The following is a 19643-nucleotide window of genomic DNA, read 5'->3' as shown; positions in this document are numbered from 1 at the left end:
AACTGAGGGTTGATGGGGGGTGGGAGGGAGGGGAGGGTGGGTGATGGATATTGAGGAGGGCACCTTTTGCGATGAGCACTGGGTGTTGTATGGAAACCAATTTGACAATAAATTTCATATATTGAAAAAAAATAAATAAATAAAATTAAAAAAAAACTGAGAACAAACTGAGGGTTGATGGGGGGTGGGAGGGAGGGGAGGGTGGGTGATGGATATTGAGGAGGGCACCTTTTGCGATGAGCACTGGGTGTTGTATGGAAACCAATTTGACAATAAATTTCATATATTGGAAAAAAGATAATAAAAAAATAAAAAATACGTAGATATGAGTAAAAAAAATAAATGATAAATATAAATATATGAAATTAGAAAAGATGGCATACTCCAAAAAATAATGAAAGTAAATTTCCCTTAATTAAAGACAAATGACCTTAAATCTAAAGAAGAGGTCACACAGGAAACAGAATAACCCATATTTAAATAATTTATAGTAATATTTAAGAAAATTAAAACATGGGGCGCCTGGGTGGCGCAGTCGGTTAAGCGTCCGACTTCAGCCAGGTCACGATCTCGCGGTCCGTGAGTTCGAGCCCCGCGTCAGGCTCTGGGCTGATGGCTCAGAGCCTGGAGCCTGTTTCCGATTCTGTGTCTCCCTCTCTCTGCCCCTCCCCCGTTCATGCTCTGTCTCTCTCTGTCCCAAAAATAAATAAACGTTGAAAAAAAAATTTAAAAAGAAAATTAAAACAGGAAATTCTAAAAACATCCAGCGAGAAAGGTTATCAACAAAAGAATAAGAATTAGTTTGACACCAGACTTTTCAATAGCAAGGTTAGATACAAGGAAAAAGCAGAACAGTTTTTAAAAGTTCAAGGAAAATAATTTTGAATATTTACTTATTTATTCATTCATTTATTTATTTAAGATTTTTTTTTTAAAAGTAATCTCTATGCCAAACATGGGGCCTGAGCTCATGACACCAAGATCAAGAGTCGCATGCTCTGCTAACTAAACCGGCCAGCCAGTCCAGATGCCCCCATTTTGGACATTTTAAAATCAGTCCAATAGTCATTCAAATTAGCTTTTATAATACTGTGAAAATATTCACAAGCATACAAAGCTTCAAAAGATTTGTCACACAAAGACCCACGTTCACAATCATTTTGGTGAAAGTACTCAAATGGGAGGAAAAATGAATCCAGAAGTTGTTGCAACAGAAATACAAATTAAGGATATTCACATATCTTAGTAACTTCTACACTTATCTTTATTTTAAAAGGAAAAAAAAACTAAGATGAAAGAAAAGAAAATTTATATCAATTATTTAACTTGCATTAAAATGCTAGGTATCAACATGAAGGGATTTGAGGCAGTCATAGCAAAATAATAACATGATCATAAATAAGGCAAAGATAGGTAGGGGTTGGGGGTAGAAAAAAAATAAAAATAAGGCAAAGATAGCATAAGAAAATAAGCCACAGTTCAGTTTCATTTATGATCCTAAATAGGAGCAAACTGAATACATCAGTTTATTAAAAGAATAAAAATGCTGACCAAGTCTGTAAATGTATGGATGGTTCTGCATTAAGAAACTCTGCCAGTATAATTCATAACGTCAGATTGAAGGGAAAAAAAATGATAGTATTTTTTTTTATTATTATTATTAAGAGGCAACCTCTTGACAAACAAGATTCAGGAAACTTTCCTTAACCTAATAAACTGCATCTACTAACACCCTACAGTAAACATCATATTAATGACAAAGCATTAGAATTCTCATTAAAATTATTTTAAAAATAGAAACATCTATTTTTTTCCATTACTAATATTCACATTGATGGGATATTCAATTGAACACAGTAAAATAGAGATAACAGTATAAACACTGGTAAAGGAAGTGACAGAAGTTTAATTATTTGAAGACAGGAAGTTTATATAAGAACTAAAAGTACCGATATGAACATTCATCAGGATAGTCATATATAAAATCAACCTTTAAAAATCAGAAGTAAGACATCTGCTTACAGCTGTAAAAGAATATAGGTTCTGCAATTACCCTCCTGCTGAAAGCACCTGGAAAACCAGACAAAAAATTTCAGACACTGAACAACAGACAGTACAGAACTGTTACAAATGAGAAAAGGGAAACAAATGAATTAAACTTCACCATTGCCCAGGTTTTCTGCTTGGGAACAATTTCAAGGCTGTGGTGGAGAGAAACCAAACAAAGCCCAAGAAACTTGCTGAGTTGAGGAGAAAAAAGTCTAGGGAAGCCAAGGCAGCTAAAATTTTCAGAGCAGAGTACCTGAGGGAAGGAAAGACATAAAGAAATTTCCAGAAATTGGCATGAAGGGTTCCCTGTCTTTGGTTGAATACTACTGAGACCAGGCATAGAGTAAAACCCCACAAATGTGGACAAGTACAACTCATAAAGAAAGATTACTGACCATCAGTAAGATGAATAATTTCTAGAGCTCACAGAAGGCTGGGAAAACCTTTGGGTTCCCACCAACTAGAGTGGAGATACCTCATCAAACACATAGGGCATTCAGTAGACTCAGAAGGGCCACATTTTAGAAGCCCTACAGTAAGGCTACTCTAGATAATCCCTAAAAGATCTTAAAACCAAGACTTGAAAGCATCAACTAACTCACAAATAATTTAATGCTGCCTTCTGGGACAAAGTCTAACACTCTAAAGAAAAATTACAAAATCCAGATTTCAACAACGTAAAACCTACAAAACCCAGCATCTGATCACTAGACACATGAATAGGTAGGATAATGTAACCTACAACAGGGGGAAAAATCAGTTAATACATATAGATCCACAAATGACAGCAACAAGGGAACTGGTAGATTAATATATTGTCACAGTTGTTATAAATATGTTACATATGGAACATATAAATATGTTCCTTAAGAATCTAAAGGAAAACATGAACATAATGGGGGGGGGGGGGAAGCAGCAGACAGAATAAAGAACCAAATGGAACTTTTGGAAATAAAAAATGTAGTATCTGATGGAAACAACCTAAGTTTCTGTCAATGGATGCATGAATAAAGATGTGGTATGTGTATGTGTGTGTGTATTGTGTATGGTATATATATGTGTGCAATATATATGCAATGGACAAGTATTCATCCATGAGAAAGAAAGAAATCCTGCCATTTACAATATGGATGGACCTTGAGGACATTATGCTAAGTGAAGTAAGTCAGACAGAGAAAGACAAATACTGCATGATCTCACTTATGTGTGGAATTTAAAAAAGCTGAACTCATAGAAATAGAGTAAAATGGTGGTTACTAGGGTCTGGTACATGGGGGAAATGGGGAAATTTTGGTCAAAAGAGTATAAACTTGCAATTATAAGATAAGTAAGTTTTGGGATCTAATGTACAGCATGGTGATTACAATTAATAATACTGTATTATATACTTGAAAGTTGCTAAGGGAGATGATCTTAAAAGTTCTCATCACACACACACAGAAAAAGGCAAGTATGTGATAAGATGGAGGTGTTAACTAATGCTATGTTGGTAATCATTTTGCAATATATAAGTGTATCAAATCAACACGTTGTATACCTTAAACTTACAAAATGTTATATGTGAATCATTATCTCAATAAAGCTGGAAAGAAATGTAAGATGGCTTATGACCAAAGAAATGCAATATCTGAATTATTAAAAAAAATCACTGGATAGGATTGATAGAAGGTTAAACACTGCAGAAGAAAAGATCAATGAACTTGAAGACACAGCAGTGGAATATATCCAAAATGAAGTATAAGCAGTCCAAATGTCCCATCATTAGATGAATGGTGAAAGATGTGATATATATACATATACACATATATATGTATATATGTGATATATATACATATATATGTGTATGTGTACATTTACACATGGAATATTGCTCAGCCATAAAAAAAGAATGAAATCTTGCCATTTGGAACAACATGGATAGAGCTAGAGAGTACAGTGCTAAGCAAAATAACTCAGCCAGTGAAAGAGAATACCACGTGATCTCACTCATATGTGGAATTTAAGAAAGAAAGAAACAAACAAACAAAAAATGAGCAAAGAAGAGAGAGAGAGAGAGACAAACCAAGAAACAGACTCTTAACAGAGAGCAAACTGATGGATTATCAGAGGGGAAGTGGGAAGGGGGGCTGGGTGAAATAGGTGATGGGGACTAAAGAATACACTTAACATGATGAAAACAAAACAAAACAAAACAACAAAAACAAACAGAAAAGGGCAAATATGGAAACAATAGACATGGAGCAAAACATGAGTTAGGTCCAGGGTAATGCTCTTTCTCTTTTGGGGGGTGGTGGTGTTGGAGGGGTGATTTAGAATGGTAATTTTTAATGCTTTTTGATGATTCAACATTTGAAACCCCAAATTATATATACAAAAAAGCAAAACATCTATGGCACCATCATTGAAAAGCCATTAGGTACAAAAAAGAAAATGCAATATGCTCAAAATATACTTCCTAACAGGGACATAAAGCACTCTAGTAGTAACCTATTAAAAGCCAGCTTCTCTTAAACAAATAGTGCTCTGTTTATATAAAATGGGAATAAAATCAGATACTGTTATCTTATGTAATTACATGTTTGCCTATTTAAAGAATAAAAGAATTCATATTTTTATACAGAGTCCAATATACTTAGGTCTATAAACAAAATGCTAATAAAGAAGTATTCTGAGGAAAAAGACGCAAAATTAAGTACAGAGAGTAACATGAGTAAAACAAGTTAATAGAGTACCAGGGACCTACATAATAATATCAAGCAGTCTAACACATGTGTAGTTGTAGTTCTAGAATAAGAAAGAGGGGCAAAATACTTAAATAACAGCTGAAAAATTCTAAATTTGATGAAAAACTATAAAACCACAACTTTATTGTTTTTCTCAAGTTTTTATTAAGATTCCAGTTGGTTAACATACAGTGAATATTAGTTTCAGGTGTAGAATTTAATAGTTCATGACTTACATACAGCACTCTGTGCTTATCACTACCAGTACACCCTCCATAACCCATCATGCATTTAACCCACCCCCATACTTACTCCCCCTTCATCAATCCTCAGTTTGTTCTCTATAGTTAACAGTCTGTTTTATGGTTTCTTTTTTCCCCCCATGTTCACGTGTTTTGTTTTTTAAATTCCACATGAGTGAAATCATATGGTTATCTGTTTTTCTCTGACTTATTTCATTTAACATTAATACTCTCTAGCTCCATCCATGTCATTGCACATGGAAAGATTTCATTTTTTTTATGGCTCATATTCCATTGTATATGTGTATGTGTGTGTGTGCCCCAAACTGTTTTCCACAGTAGTTGTACCAGTTTTCATTCCCACTAACAGTGCACGAGGATTCTTTTTTCTTTGTATCCTTGCCAACACCTATTGTTTCTTGTGTTGTTGATTTTAGCCATTCTGATGGGTGTGAGGTGATAACTCACTTTTGTTTTGATTTGTATTTCTCTAATGATGAGTGATAGTAAGCATCTTTTCATTGGTCTTCTAGCCATTTTTGGAAAAACTCTATTCATGTCTTCTGTGATTATTTGTTTTTTGGGTGTTGAGTTTTATATGTTCTTTATATATTTTGGATACAAACCCTTTATCAGATATGTCATTTGCAAATATATTCTGCCATTCCAAAGGTTGCCTTTTAGTTTTGTTGATTGTTTCCTTTGCTGTGCAGAAGCTTTTTTATCTTGATGAAGTCCCAATTGTTTATTTTTGCTTCTGTTTCCCTTGCCTAAAACCATAACTTTGTACGACTACACATACAACTAAAAAATGTTCAATTAAGGAGACACTATGAAGTATTGGACAGGATGTGGATGGCTTAGAATTTTATACATTATTGGTGGGAATGTAAAATACTACAATACTTCAGAAAATTTTTGGCACTTTATTTATTTACTTATTTTTAAGTAATCTTTACACTCAACATGGGCTCAAATTCACAACCCTGAGATCAACAGTAGCATGCTCTACTGACTGAGCCAGCTAGGCACCCCATTTTTAAAATAAAATTATATAATATCTTACCATATGATCTAACAAATCTACTCTTAGGCATTTCTCTAACAAATGAAAACAAATGTCTTCACGAAGACTTGAATGCAAAAGTTCATAGCAGCTTTGTTTGTAACAACTAAATTGGAAACAATCTAAATATCCATCAACAAGTGAATGAATAAAATTGGTGGTATATTTCATACAATGAAATAATACTCTGCAATAAAATGGAATGAATAATATGGATACATCTCAAAAACAACTTGCTGACCATATGAAACCAGAAATAAGAGTATATACTATATAATTACATTATAAAACTCATTATAAAAAAACTCATTGAGATGTTCACTAAAAATGAGTGCTTATTCTATGTGAACTATACCTCAATAAAATGTATTTTTAAAAATCAGTAGTTTTCTTATACATCTGCAAAAACTAATTCGAAAATGTTATGAAAAATCTATTAATAACATCAATAAAAAACATAAAACACCTGAGAACAAAGCTATGAAGATAGACCCAGATCTCTCTAAAAATTATAAACATAGAACTTAATATAACACTTAAATAATGGAGAGATATGTCATATTTATGGATAAAAACTCTTCAATATTATAAATGTGTCATCTCTCCTCCAAATTAATTTATTAATTCGTTGCTATGCCAATTAAAATATTCTCAGGATTCTTCATTGAACTTGACTAGTTGATTCTAAAATTCATTTGGGAGAATAAGAGCTTAGAATGAAAAACCAAGTCGATGTAAAAATGAAGATACTGTTTTAGTAAAGGCAAGATAGTTAAAACCATGTAATAATGACATAGAAATAGACAAAAGGGATTGGAAGAAAAACAGAACACAAGTATAAAAACAAATCTCTGTGGTGTCTGGGTGTCTCAGTTAGTTAAGTGTCCCACTTAGGCTTAGGTCACAATCTTGCAGTTCTGTGCTGTCAGCTCAGAGCCTGGAGCCTGCTTCAGATTCTGTGTCTCCCTCTCTCTCTGCCCCTCTCCAGCTCACACTCTTGTCCTCTCTCTCTCAAAAAAATAAACATTAAAAAAATTATAGAAAAACACAAATCTCTGGGGTTTGTTACATGACAAAATCAACATTTCGAATCAAGGGGGAAAAAAAGAACTTTTCCATAAATGGTGCTGAGGCAACAACCTATTCACGTGGAAAAAGAATGTAGCTAGATCCCCACACATAATAAACTCTACTGTTTTAAAAGAATTTTTTTAAATGTACTTAAAAGTAATAATAATAATATATAGAAGAATATATTTATGACCATAAATGTATGGGTAAAAAGGATCTTTTGAATGACACATAGAAAGGCATTAAACAGAAACAGAAGTATTGATCAATTTGATTACATAAAAAAGCCCTTTGTTACATCAAAAGCAGCTATATTCTTCCTCCCCACGCCCTGGTTTTTCTTTTTGACTTTCAAGGTCAAGGAATGGTTTTATGTATTTGCTCTTCTATCTGTTGGAAATAATAAAATACCCTTTTTAGATTAAAAAAAAAGTCATCATAAGCAAAGTTAAATATCTAGTGGTATGTTAGGACATGTATTTGCAATACTTGTACCAAAGCATTGATATAATCAATAAGAAAGAAAAGAATAACTCAACAGAAAAATAGAAAAAGGTCTGAACAGGCTCATATAAAAATACTGAAGCTCATTAATAATCACATACATGCATATTAAAACAACAAAGAAATAATCAATTTTTGTTCACCAGATTGGAAGATATCATAAAGTTTGATAATATCAAGACTTGATATTATAATTTGCAAGGATTTGAAAGAATAACAGCCATTTTCATACCCTGCTGGTGATAGGGCAAATTGGTACGTGTTAAAGGCACTTTGATAGTATCCATCAAAACTGAAAATGCGCATAACTTAGGTAACTATTCTAGGAAAACTCACATTTATGCAAAGTGAGACAAACAAAATGCTATTTGTTGGAACACTGTAAGTAAAATCTGGTATTATCACACAATATAACACTATACAACAATTAAACAAATGAGCTACATATTTCTAAGTGTATAAATCTCAAGAATACTGTTGAGTAAAAGAGAGAAAATCGCAAACATAGTGATACACTCTTTGATATTATTTATATATTATATATGTATACAGTAGATAAATCCTTGGAAAAACAGAATATTATTTTATCTATTTTCATATAAATGTATATTATATATATATTACATATACATAATATATATTCTTTAGAAGTCTGGACTGTTATTTTTAAAGGTCTATGGAATAATAACATAAAACTCATAAAAACTGTTACTTTGGGTACGGGTATGGGCACTAGGATTTGAAGGCATGGTTAAAAGACTTCTTAGTTTTATCTGTAAAGTTTAATTTTTCAAAAGTAAAATGCATTTGGGTATTACTTTTATAATAAAAAAGAAATTTTAAAAAATCCATTGGATTTGGCAGTAAGTATATAATGGGTGAACTTTACATTCAAATGGAGGCAAAAGGTAAATATATTGAAAAATGAAAAGGGGTTGAGCATCTAGAGAGAGTGATTATGGACTATTGTTTTGAGGAATTTGGACATGAAGAGAAAATGGATAGTGGGTAAAAATAGATGGGACATTGGATACAGGGAAAGAGTGTTTTGGTTATAATATCTATATATAAAATCTCATATATATGTATATAATATATACATACAATTTATAAGGAAGAGGCCACTGGATGGGTTAAAACATAGAAATGGAAAACGATATAGGAGAGAAGGAGTAAATTGATGAATTATCTTGCACTAAACATTCAGGGACTGCATGTTTGCTAAGGATATGGTAGATTTAGGATATGGCTCTGCTTCTGACCAACACATTTCCAAGGTTTTCTACCAGCGTGAAAAGAATTTTTTTTAATGTTTATTTATATTTGAGAGAGACAGCACATGAGCAGGGGAGGGGCAGAGAGGAGGGTGGCAGAAGATCCCAAGGGGGCTCCGAACTAATAGCAGAGAGCCTGATGTGGGGCTTGAATTCACAAACCATGAGATCATGACCTGAGCCAAAATCAAGAGTCGGACCCTTAACCAACTGAGCCATTGAGGTACCCCAAATGACTTTTTTTTTTAAGTTTATTTATTCATTTATTTTGAGAGAGAGAGAGAGAGAGAACATGAGGTGGGAAAGGGCAGAGAGAGAATCCCAAGCAGACTCCATGCTGTGAGCAAGGTGCTCGATGTGGGGCTTGAACTCAAACTGTAAGATCATGACCTGAGCGAAAGTCAAGAGTGGGATGCTAAACTGAGTCATCCAGGTACCCCCACTGTGAAAAGAAGTTTAATGAGAAGCTTGTCTATATAATATTCTGAATATTTTGATAATTTCAAACCAAGCATTCTTAACCGAATATTTTCATAGAGAAAAATGAGAAAAAGTTACCCCAAAAGAAATCCCCATTGCCAGGGAAAATTCATAAGGAAGTGGGAAATAACAGCAGTTGAACATGCCTCTATGAGGCATGGACCTAGAGCCAATCTTAAACAAACTCTCTTCAAATGCTTCAAAGCCTGAAATATAAAAATAGTCACATTTAGACAACTTACAATGGTGAACAAGAAAGTTATTTAAGTAAATTTTGAGGTAGTTTTTTTTTTTTTTAAGTAATTAGTTTTTATTAAGCTAAATCTTCCAGATTGTCTCACTGGACTTGAAATGCTAATACAGCTCATTTTAAATTAACATCACAGATTGGGTTATATATAAAGTACTTCACATTTTATAAAATACTGTTGTGTCTAAATTATTTCAAAACATCCATTTCTCTGTAATTAAATAATTATTTCTACCTTCCTTAATCTTTCTTAAAAAGAGTATAATAAAAGTATGACCTATAGGTTTATTTCCATCAGTTAACTTTTAGAAATGACCTGTTTGGTTAATTTAATAATTATAATAGAAAATATCAATGTGCCAAAAGAGAAAAATCACTTAAAAACAGCATAATTCACTAAAAAGGAGAACGTTAGAATTTTCTCATTGGTTCAAATTTTCTACTGGAGCTTATAATAAGTTGTCACTGTCTTTATGCTTTTGAGATATTTTCACTAAACTCATACATTTGTTGTTTCAGTAGCTGTTATATTTATTCATGAAGAGTCACCTTTTTAAAACCCAAATAGATTTATGATTCCTAGATTGTGATCTTTTAAAAGATTAGCTTCTACAATAATGCACAGATAATCAGGAACATACATCTGTGGGGGAATAAAGTCATTAAATAAAAATGTTACTGAAATTCTTAATCTCTTTGAAAAACAAAACAAAAGTAAAAACCTTTTAGGAGTGGACCTTACCCTTTATTTATTTTTTAAAGTTTATTAATTTATTTTTGAGAGAGAGAGAACAAGGTAGGGGCAAGGAAAGAGGGAGAGTCAGAGAGGGAATCGCAAGCGGGCTCTGTGCCGATGTGGGGCTGAATCTCATGAACTGTGAGATCATGACCTGAGCCAAAATCAGGAGTCAGACACTTAACCAACTGAGCCACCCAAGCACCACAAGTTTACTATTAACTGAAAAGTAAATAGTTATCCATAGAAAAGCCACAGGTGCCAAACAAAACAAATGCTGTACAAGGGACATTTATCTCTATGAAAATAATTAAAGATGATTTCTAATAGAGATCTTACATCACACTGATTTCTCTTCATATCAGTAATAATGATGACCAGAAGTAGAAATTATAAGATGCCAATATTTCTGCAAAATCTTTGTTCTTTATCTTAGTTTTGCTTACAGACGTCACTTGGAGCAGCTATAACAAAAATTTTGCCTCTTTTTCTTTTCTACCAGCCTCTAATATTTAAAATATCTTTATTCAAGATATAGTTGCAAATCTACCTGTGGATCGAGTCCAAGCCCAGCTTGTATTAGGATAACGGTAAGGGCAGTGTTTCTTAAAGTTGAAGACCATGTGTTATTAATATGGATGTAATCACTGAGGAATGGAACATTCCTGATGGTAAAACCTGCCAGTAACATCCCTTTAAAAAAAAAGAAAAGAAAACATGTCTGATTCAGTTCATTTTTCTAAGTTAGAAAAGAGAAATGTTTAATTTCCCTTCTCTAAACACACTACATCATTACTTTGGTGAAGGACAGATTACATACAAGTAGAGAAGGCAGCATAAGTAAAGGGCTGGAGATAAGAAATGACATATCTCAAAGGGCTAAAACAGGTAATTCAGTGTTGTTAAACAAAAAAAGGGCAAGGACTGAGTGAGAGAATGGGCGGGAGAGGCCAGATAATATAAAGCTAACCCCCCTGCAGCCTCCATTCCCACCGCTTGCTTTTCCAGAGTAATGTACCATAGGAAAAGTTTTAGGAGGGAGAGACATAGTGCATCTTGTATTTTCTATGTGATGGTTTTGATGAGTTAGATAGACATAAAACTACAGGAGAGAACAATTAAAAGGCTCTGCCAAAGTCCATGGAAGACTTGGAAAACAAATAGCCTAAGCTAGGGTAAGAGTAGAAGTTTTGGAGAGAAAAAAAAAGATTCAGTGAATACTTAGCAGGTGCTAAAAGGGTGTTGTGGACATAGAAAGGGTATTAGCAATAGGATGGAGCAATTATCTCTACTCACAGTGTACGGAATATTTGGGTGTATTGAATACTTAGAAGATATGAGACACCACTGATAGAAGTTCTTCCACTAATTTTCCTCTGTCCAAATGGAGAGTTATATAATAATGGTAATGAAGAAAGAGGATGTAATACTGGTTAGGCAGATGACGCATCCATGAATATACATAGTGGAGATGCCCAAACAGCTTAAACCATAAAACTTTCTGGTGCCCTAGTCACTACAGTATTTGAATCTTATCATTGTATTTGAGTTAGGTTATCTACAGAAAAATTCAGTCTTTTCCAAATGTTTCATTTTCTATAATATATTTAAAATTAATTTTAAAATGTCCTATTAAACAATAAAGCAACAGGAATCATATATTGAGTATATTTAAATTGTTTCAAAAATATTTCAGAAAAAATATCTGTGTGCTTGTATACAAAGAGAATAAATACTTCTATAAATGAGCTGTATCCACACATATATAGTAAATATAAAAAGAAGCTATAAAGATCATATTACATTGAAATATTTCTATATTATATGTATTCTGACTAGAGTATGTTCATAATTTGCATACAGCAAAAACAAAGAAATAAGAGCTAACTGTACACTTACCAAGAAGAGGTGGAAGTTGAGGCACTGAAGGTATTCTAATGAATTCCAAAATTTTCCCCCCAATCATGGCACTATAAAAAATAATTAATAGTCCAAATAAATTTCCACCAGGGAGAACTTCGGGGCCTGAGAATGACCAGGCTACACACCATAACATAAAAAGTGCAACTCCTGAAATATAAAAAAAGCATATATCTATATATCTACATAGACATAGATATATACATACAAAAGATGATTCTATTTTATCAAATATCATATTAATAGCCAGGCCTATATAATGATACATAACATAGACTAATGTTGCTTGCTAGTATGGTTGAAGAAATATCTGTTTAACATATATTCCAAAGTCCCTGTCAATTTATGGCACAAGTTTTTAACAAAGTATTAGTATTTTAAAAAATATTTTAAGGGGTTCCTGGGTGGCTGAGTCAGTAGAGCATCTGACTCTTGATTTTGGCTCAGGTCATTATCCCAGGGTCATGGGATCAAGCCGTGCATCAGGCTCTACACTGAGCATGGAGCTTGCTTAAGGTTCTCTCTCTCTGTCTTTCTCTTTCTCTCTCTCTCCTTCTGGCCCTCTCCTGCTTATACATGCTCAGTCTCTCTCTCTTTCTAAAAATAAAAATTAAAAAAAAATAGAAGTATATGTGAGTCCTTTAAAGTGCTAAACATTTCTCGCAATATATGACATTTAAAAAATTCCATGGCAATATGATGAGCTTTACTTCATTTTATATTTTAGAGTAGCCTTTGCATCATGAATAAAAAGATAATTGGTTGTGATAAGGATTCTCAAATTTATAGTAGATCACAGTGGTAGAGTGCCAACTTTTTAAAACAGGACCAGAATAAATCTTTGTGCTGGAAGGATACTTCAGTTGATATTTGGCATAAATTATTAAAGGGATTTAATGGCTAGAAAAAAGTGAACTTGGTCTTTGGGAGAATATAATGTATCTTAGGTTATATGTAGGAAGTACAGGTAAATAGTGTGAGAAGGATAAGTTAGTAGATATCTTCTTTCTGGCAACTAGATTCTCAGGAAAGGCCCTACTCACCAGGGAATCCATAAGTTTCTGCAAAGGACAAATGATTACACTGTAAATTGCCACCTGCATATTAAACATTTAACATATTTTACTATAAATCATAATTCCTAATACTTAGAACAACTTAAGTGTATTTTTTAGCTGTGACCCCTTTTTGGCCCCATAAAACTGGCAGGATAGAAGAGGAGGATTTTGATAAACTCAAGGCAAAAAGTTAGAACTAAGATTCTTGTTTCTCTGCTCTGACTGTTGCCATCCACAAAACTGGAACACTTGAAGGACTAAACTCTTACTAAATGGACCAGAAGATACTATTCTACTGACAAAGGGAAAAGACAGGGCAGTTTGTTTGTCTTAGCTGGTCTCTAGTTGGCAAAATCACCTCTGGGAATTCATATATAAAATTAGGCCTCAACTAACTTAAGGCTAAGTCTCAAATTTACATGATTTGCTTGGTTTGGGAATCCCCAAATCCTAAACACAGCATAAAAAGTATCTGCCCATGGAACTAGGCCTTGAGCAATTAGTAGATTCTAGTTCAAAATATCCCCAATAGACACTCCTGATTCCAAACAGTATAAACCCCACTGAATCTGAATTTAAGATAAAAATTATAAAATAAGAAGTAATTCCCAATGATTTGGACACAGGAAGCAAAATGATTAAATTATTTTAGGATTAAATTAAAATAGATACTTAGACATAATGTTGAGAAACCACAGACCACCAAAGACAAAAATAAGGTCTTAAAGAATCCAGAGAGAGAAAGATAATCATAAAAAAATAAACATTGGAGCAGATTCTCAATTCTCAATAGCAATAATGGAACATGGACAATAATAAAGTCTTCAAAGTGCAGAGATAAAATATTCAATGTTGAATTCTGTAGCCAGTTAAGCTATCATTCAAACAAAAAACAAATTAAAGATATTGTCAAGTTAATATATATCTAAGAACATACTCCATTTTCACTGAAAACAAAAACTACTGAAAGATATGTTTTAGGAATAAGGACATAAGAACAAAAAGAAAGATGTAGAAAGAAATTTGCAAACATGTAGGTTAGTCTAACCAATTTTAGAACACATTACTAATCAAAATGGCTAATCAGGGTATATAAAAGTAAGTGGGGAAGGGGTTGTCAATAATGATGACCTGAAGAGATAGGCAATTTATCTCAACAAAAAAATCCCTCCATGTAAAGCTATAAACAACAATAACAACAACAACAACAACAAACCAATAATTGTAGGATCCTGAAAACTGACTAATGACAGTTACCAAAGTGAGAAGCATTTATTAAAAAAAAAAAAAGATGCTAGGGTTTTAGGTAGGACTGGTTAAAGTCTGAGGCCTTCCTGCCTGGGACTGCTATCATTCCTCCCCTCATTTCCTCACTTACTTCATTTAGGAAACACTGTAGTTTTACCATCATGGAGCTAGCTTAAAAACCAGCCACTTTGTTGTGAGGGGAGGTGGGATAGATATGGAATGGAGGGAGAAAACCCATGACTTTGCTGGGTAGAAGTGGCAGATTGGTTTCAGAATAGGCAGAGGAAATATGCTGTGGTGCCAGTTTGAGGTTGCAGCTCAAGTTGAGGTGAGTGGCAGATATGGTAAAAATTTAACTGGGAGATGCTGGATATGACAGAATCACAGAAAGGTTGAGGTAAGTTCTCCACATATGCGTGGCTGATTGGATGTATGTGTATGCAACCACAGAGAAGACTCCTGAGAGTATGGCAAAAAGTAAAAACTGATGTGAGATTTGACTACCAGCAGCAATTTTGAATGCATTCTTCAACCCACTTATAGGATCACTTGGAAGAGGGTGGAAGCCTAACTGGCTTGAACACAATGTCTCCCCCAAATCATTAGGTGACTCTTAAGCTATGCAGACAAATTAGAAACCCCTAGGAAGATAGGCTAAAAACAAATAAACAAAAAGTAAGACACCAGGTGCTGCAAAACCATGGCACAGAATGATTCCACAGTTTAAGTACATGCAAATTACCCAAACAACAATAATGAAAACCTTAAAAAAATAAAATTGAATTCAAAGTTGCCATATGTGTAACTAAAATGTTTAATTTTCAGCCCAAACTTACTAGATATGGAAAGAAATGGGAAAATACAACCCACATTCAGGACAAAAAAGCAGTCAATAGAGACTGAATGAATAAGTCCAGGTGCTAGATTTCCAAAGTTTTCAAAACAGCTATTATAAATGTATTCAAATAATGAAAATAGGACAATGTGTCAATTAACAGGGAATATCAATAAAGAGATAAAATTTATTTAAAAATGAAAATCTTGGGGCGCCTGGGTGGCGCAGTCGGTTGAGCGTCCGACTTCAGCCAGGTCACGATCTCGCGGTCCGGGAGTTCGAGCCCCGCGTCAGGCTCTGGACTGATGACTCAGAGCCTGGAGCCTGTTTCCGATTCTGTGTCTCCCTCTCTCTCTGCCCCTCCCCCATTCATGCTCTGTCTCTCTCTGTCCCAAAAATAAATAAACATTGGAAAAAAAAAATGAAAATCTGGAAATGAAATGTATAAGACTTGAAATGAAAAGCTGACTAGAGAGGCTCAACAGCATATTTGATCTTGTGAAAGAAAATATCAGTGACCTTGAATATAGATCAATAGATATTAATCAATCTGAGAAGCAAGGAAAAAAAGAATAAAGAAAAATGAACAGAGCCTCAGATACCTATAGGATACCACCAAGAGTACTAACATATGCATAAAAGAAGTCCCAGGAAGAGAAGACAAAGACATAAAGGGGCAGAAAAATACTTGAAAATATAATGTCTGAAAACCTCTCAAAGTTAATAAAAAACATTAACTTATAGATTAAGAAGCCCAACAAATCCCAAATAGAATAAGCACAAAAGATCCACACCTAGAGACATCACCACCATCATCAAATTTCTGACAACAAAATACAAAAGAAAATCTTGGAAGTAGTAAGAAAATGACTCATTATGTACAGGGCAACAATAATGCAACTAACAGCAGCATTTTCATCAGAAAAAATAAAGGCCCAAAGGCAGTGGGGTGACATTTCAAAAATGTAGAAAAAAACCTGTCAATTAAGAATTCAATATCTAGTAAAACCATTCTTCAGGAGTGCCTGCATGGCTCAGGTGGTTAAGTGTCTGATTCTTGATTTCAGCTCACAGTTGGGAGACTGAGCCCTGTGCTGGGCTCTGCATTGGGCATGGAGCCTACTTGAGATCCTCTCTCTCTCTCTCTCTCTCTCTCTCTCTCTCTCTCTCTCTCTTTCTTTCTCTCACCCCTCCATTACCCCCAGCCTCTGTGTGTGCACTCTCTCTCTAAAAAACAAATAAACAGACACCTATTCTTCAAAGTAAAGTTGAAATAAAGACATTCTCAGACAGATGAAAATAGAAAAATTCACCCCTAATGAAACACTAAAGAAAATGCTTTAAGTTGAAAGGAAATGACACAAGATGGTAATTTGGACCAATAAGAAGCAATAAAGTATACTGGATATGGTAAATAAATACCCAAGTATAAAAGATTATAAATATATTCTCATTTCACCTCTTCACTTAAAAAAACTAAGATTATTAAGAGCAGTAAGAATAACAAAATATTGTTGAGTTTATGGCATATAGAGGTCTATTGGCTCAAAGCTGCTATATAACACAGGAATTAAGTGTTGGAGATGATTATTAGAATTCCCAGAGAAACCACTAAAACTAAAACCTCTAAAACACAGCTAAGAAGTCAATAGAGAAATTTAAATAGTGCTCTAACAATACTTCGTTAGCACAAAAGAAGCATGAACAGAAAAACAAAAGACATGACACTTATAGAAAACAAGGAACAAAACGGCAGGCATAAACACAACCATATCAGTATTTATGTTAAACTTGAATGGTTTAAATTCAAAAGGAAGACTGTCATACTGGATTTTTTTTAAAAAAAGCAAGATCCAACCATATGGTTTCTATAAAAAAGATACTTTGTATGAAACAGATAAGCTGAATATAAAAAGATGAAAAAGATATACCACGCAAATAGTAGTCATGAATCAAAGAAGTAATAACAAGAGAAATATATCTTAATGAAAACAAAGCATTTCAGTATTAATGGGATATGTTGTGCACAGACGGAAATGTATAAGCTTTAAAAAATATTAGAAAGAAAGAATTATCTAAAGTTAACAATAAAAACTTCCACCTTAACAACTTAGAAAAACATAAATAAATCAAACCAAAAGTAAGTAGGATGTATGAAATAAAAAATAAGTGGAAAACAATTAAATAGAAAAGAGAAAAACATTAGAGAAAGTCAATAAAATAAAAAAATTGATTGTCTTTAGCTAGACTGACAAAGGAAAAAGAGAGAAGGTACAAATTACCAAAATCAGGAATTAAAGAGGAAACATTACTTTAGACCTTACAAAAATTAAAATGATGCTAAAGAAATATTATAAATAATTTCAAGCTAAAAAATTAGACAACTAGATAAAATAGACAAATTCCTAGAAAGATACAAATTACCAAAACTTAAGAAGAGAGGAAAATAGAAATTCCACTTCTGAGTAAAGAAAATAAAAACAGTAATTCAAAAGATACATGTACCCTCATATTTACTATAGCATTATTTTCAATAGCATAATATAATATAATATAATATAATAAATATAATATATATAATATAATATAATATAATATAATATAATATAATATAATATAATATAAAAACGGAATATTTTTCAGTCATAAAATAGCCAGGGTGCCTGGCTGGTTCAGTCAGTGGAGCATGCGACTTCTGATTTTGGGGTTGTGACTCTGAGCCCCATGTTGGGTGTAGAGAGTACTTAAAAATAAACTCTTAAAAAAGAGTTACTTGAGACAATGTGGATGGACCTTAGAGGTATCAATGTAAGTGAAATAAGTCAAAGTAAAACAAACACTGCATGCTCACTTATATATGACATCCAAAAATCAAACAAACCATAAAACCAAGCTTACATATACAGGGAACTGGTGTTTGCCAGAAGGGGGGGTTGGCAAAATGGGTAAAGGGGGTCAAAAGTTACAAACTCCCAGTTATAAAATAAATAAGTTGTTGGACATAATGTACAGCATGGTGACGATAGTTAAGGCTACTGCATTATATATTTGAAAGTTGCTAAGAGAGTAGAACTTAAAATTTTCATTACAAGAAAAAAAGGTTTCTATGTATGATGATGGATATTCACTAGACTTATTATGTTGATCTTGATCATTTTGCAATATACACAAATATAGAATCATTATATTGTGCACCTGAAACTAATATAAGGTTATATGTCTGTTATACCTCTATTAAAATTTCTTTTAAAAAGACAATTTCAGACAAATAAAAGCTAAAAAGAATGCTAGAAGACTTTTACTACAAAAACAAAACAAAACAACAACAACAACAAAAACTACAAGTTTTTTAGAGTGAAGGGAAAGAATTCCACATGGGAACCCAGAATGCCAAAAAGAAATGGAGAGAACCAAAGAATGTAAATATGTGGAGAAATATGAAAATTTTTTAATGAAAAAAAAGACTTTTGGCTTTTTTTAAAGCAAATGTAGCAGTAAAAAAATATATATATATGTAAATGTAGAAGCAAAAATAAGAATGTAGAAGTAAAAATATATACAATTGCAGAAGTAAAATAAGAATGTAGAAGTAAAGAACATATATATAAATCTAGCACAGAGGGCAGAGGAGGAATAAATAAAGTCATACTGCTGCAAGACTCTCCTACATTATCTTGATGTGAGGGATGGTTACAGAGCTGTATACATTTGTCAAAATTCATTGAGCTGCACATTTAAGCCTTAAGTTAACATTGTGGTATGTTAACTATATTATAATTCAATAAGGCACAGTCAATAACAAAAAAAGTTTATAAGATGATGGAGAGGTTTGGGGGAAAAAAACAGGGCACGTGTTAACACACAAAAATTGGCAATTATGAACAAAACTGCTATAAACACCTATGTGCAGGTTTTTGTGTGTATAAATTTTCACCTCATTTTGGTAAATACTGCCAAGGAGCATGGTTGCTGGAGCATACAGTAAGAGTATGTTTAGTTTTGTAAGAAACTGTGGAACTGTTACCCAAAGTGTCTGTACTATTGGCATTCTTACTAGCAATAAATGAGAGTTCCTGTTGCTTTACATCCTCACCAGCATTTGGTGTCAGTGTTTTGGAATTTGGGCATTCTAATAGGTATATAGTGGTTTCTTATTGTTGCCTTAATTTGCAATTTTCTAAAGACAT

The 19643-nt window shown here is 33.2% G+C and overlaps 1 protein-coding gene across 5 annotated transcripts in view; it reads right to left on the bottom strand.

Annotated features, from left to right (window-relative positions):
• SLC9B1 (solute carrier family 9 member B1) overlaps positions 1-19643 on the bottom strand; it is a 76935-nt gene that overhangs the window by 25433 nt on the left and 31859 nt on the right. For all 5 annotated transcript variants that reach the window (XM_040477177.1, XM_040477202.1, XM_040477185.1 and 2 more), the window contains 3 exons: positions 12295-12465; positions 10946-11088; positions 9488-9615 (listed from right to left, as the gene is read on the bottom strand). In XM_040477177.1, coding sequence (XP_040333111.1) covers positions 9488-9615; positions 10946-11088; positions 12295-12465 — 442 coding nt within the window. The remainder of the gene's footprint in view (positions 1-9487; positions 9616-10945; positions 11089-12294; positions 12466-19643) is intronic.

Source organism: Herpailurus yagouaroundi, unplaced genomic scaffold, assembly GCF_014898765.1.
Source record: "Herpailurus yagouaroundi ecotype Mexico unplaced genomic scaffold, PumYag 28, whole genome shotgun sequence".
Classification (NCBI taxonomy): domain Eukaryota; kingdom Metazoa; phylum Chordata; class Mammalia; order Carnivora; family Felidae; genus Herpailurus; species Herpailurus yagouaroundi.
This window is presented reverse-complemented; position numbering and strand designations above follow the sequence as displayed.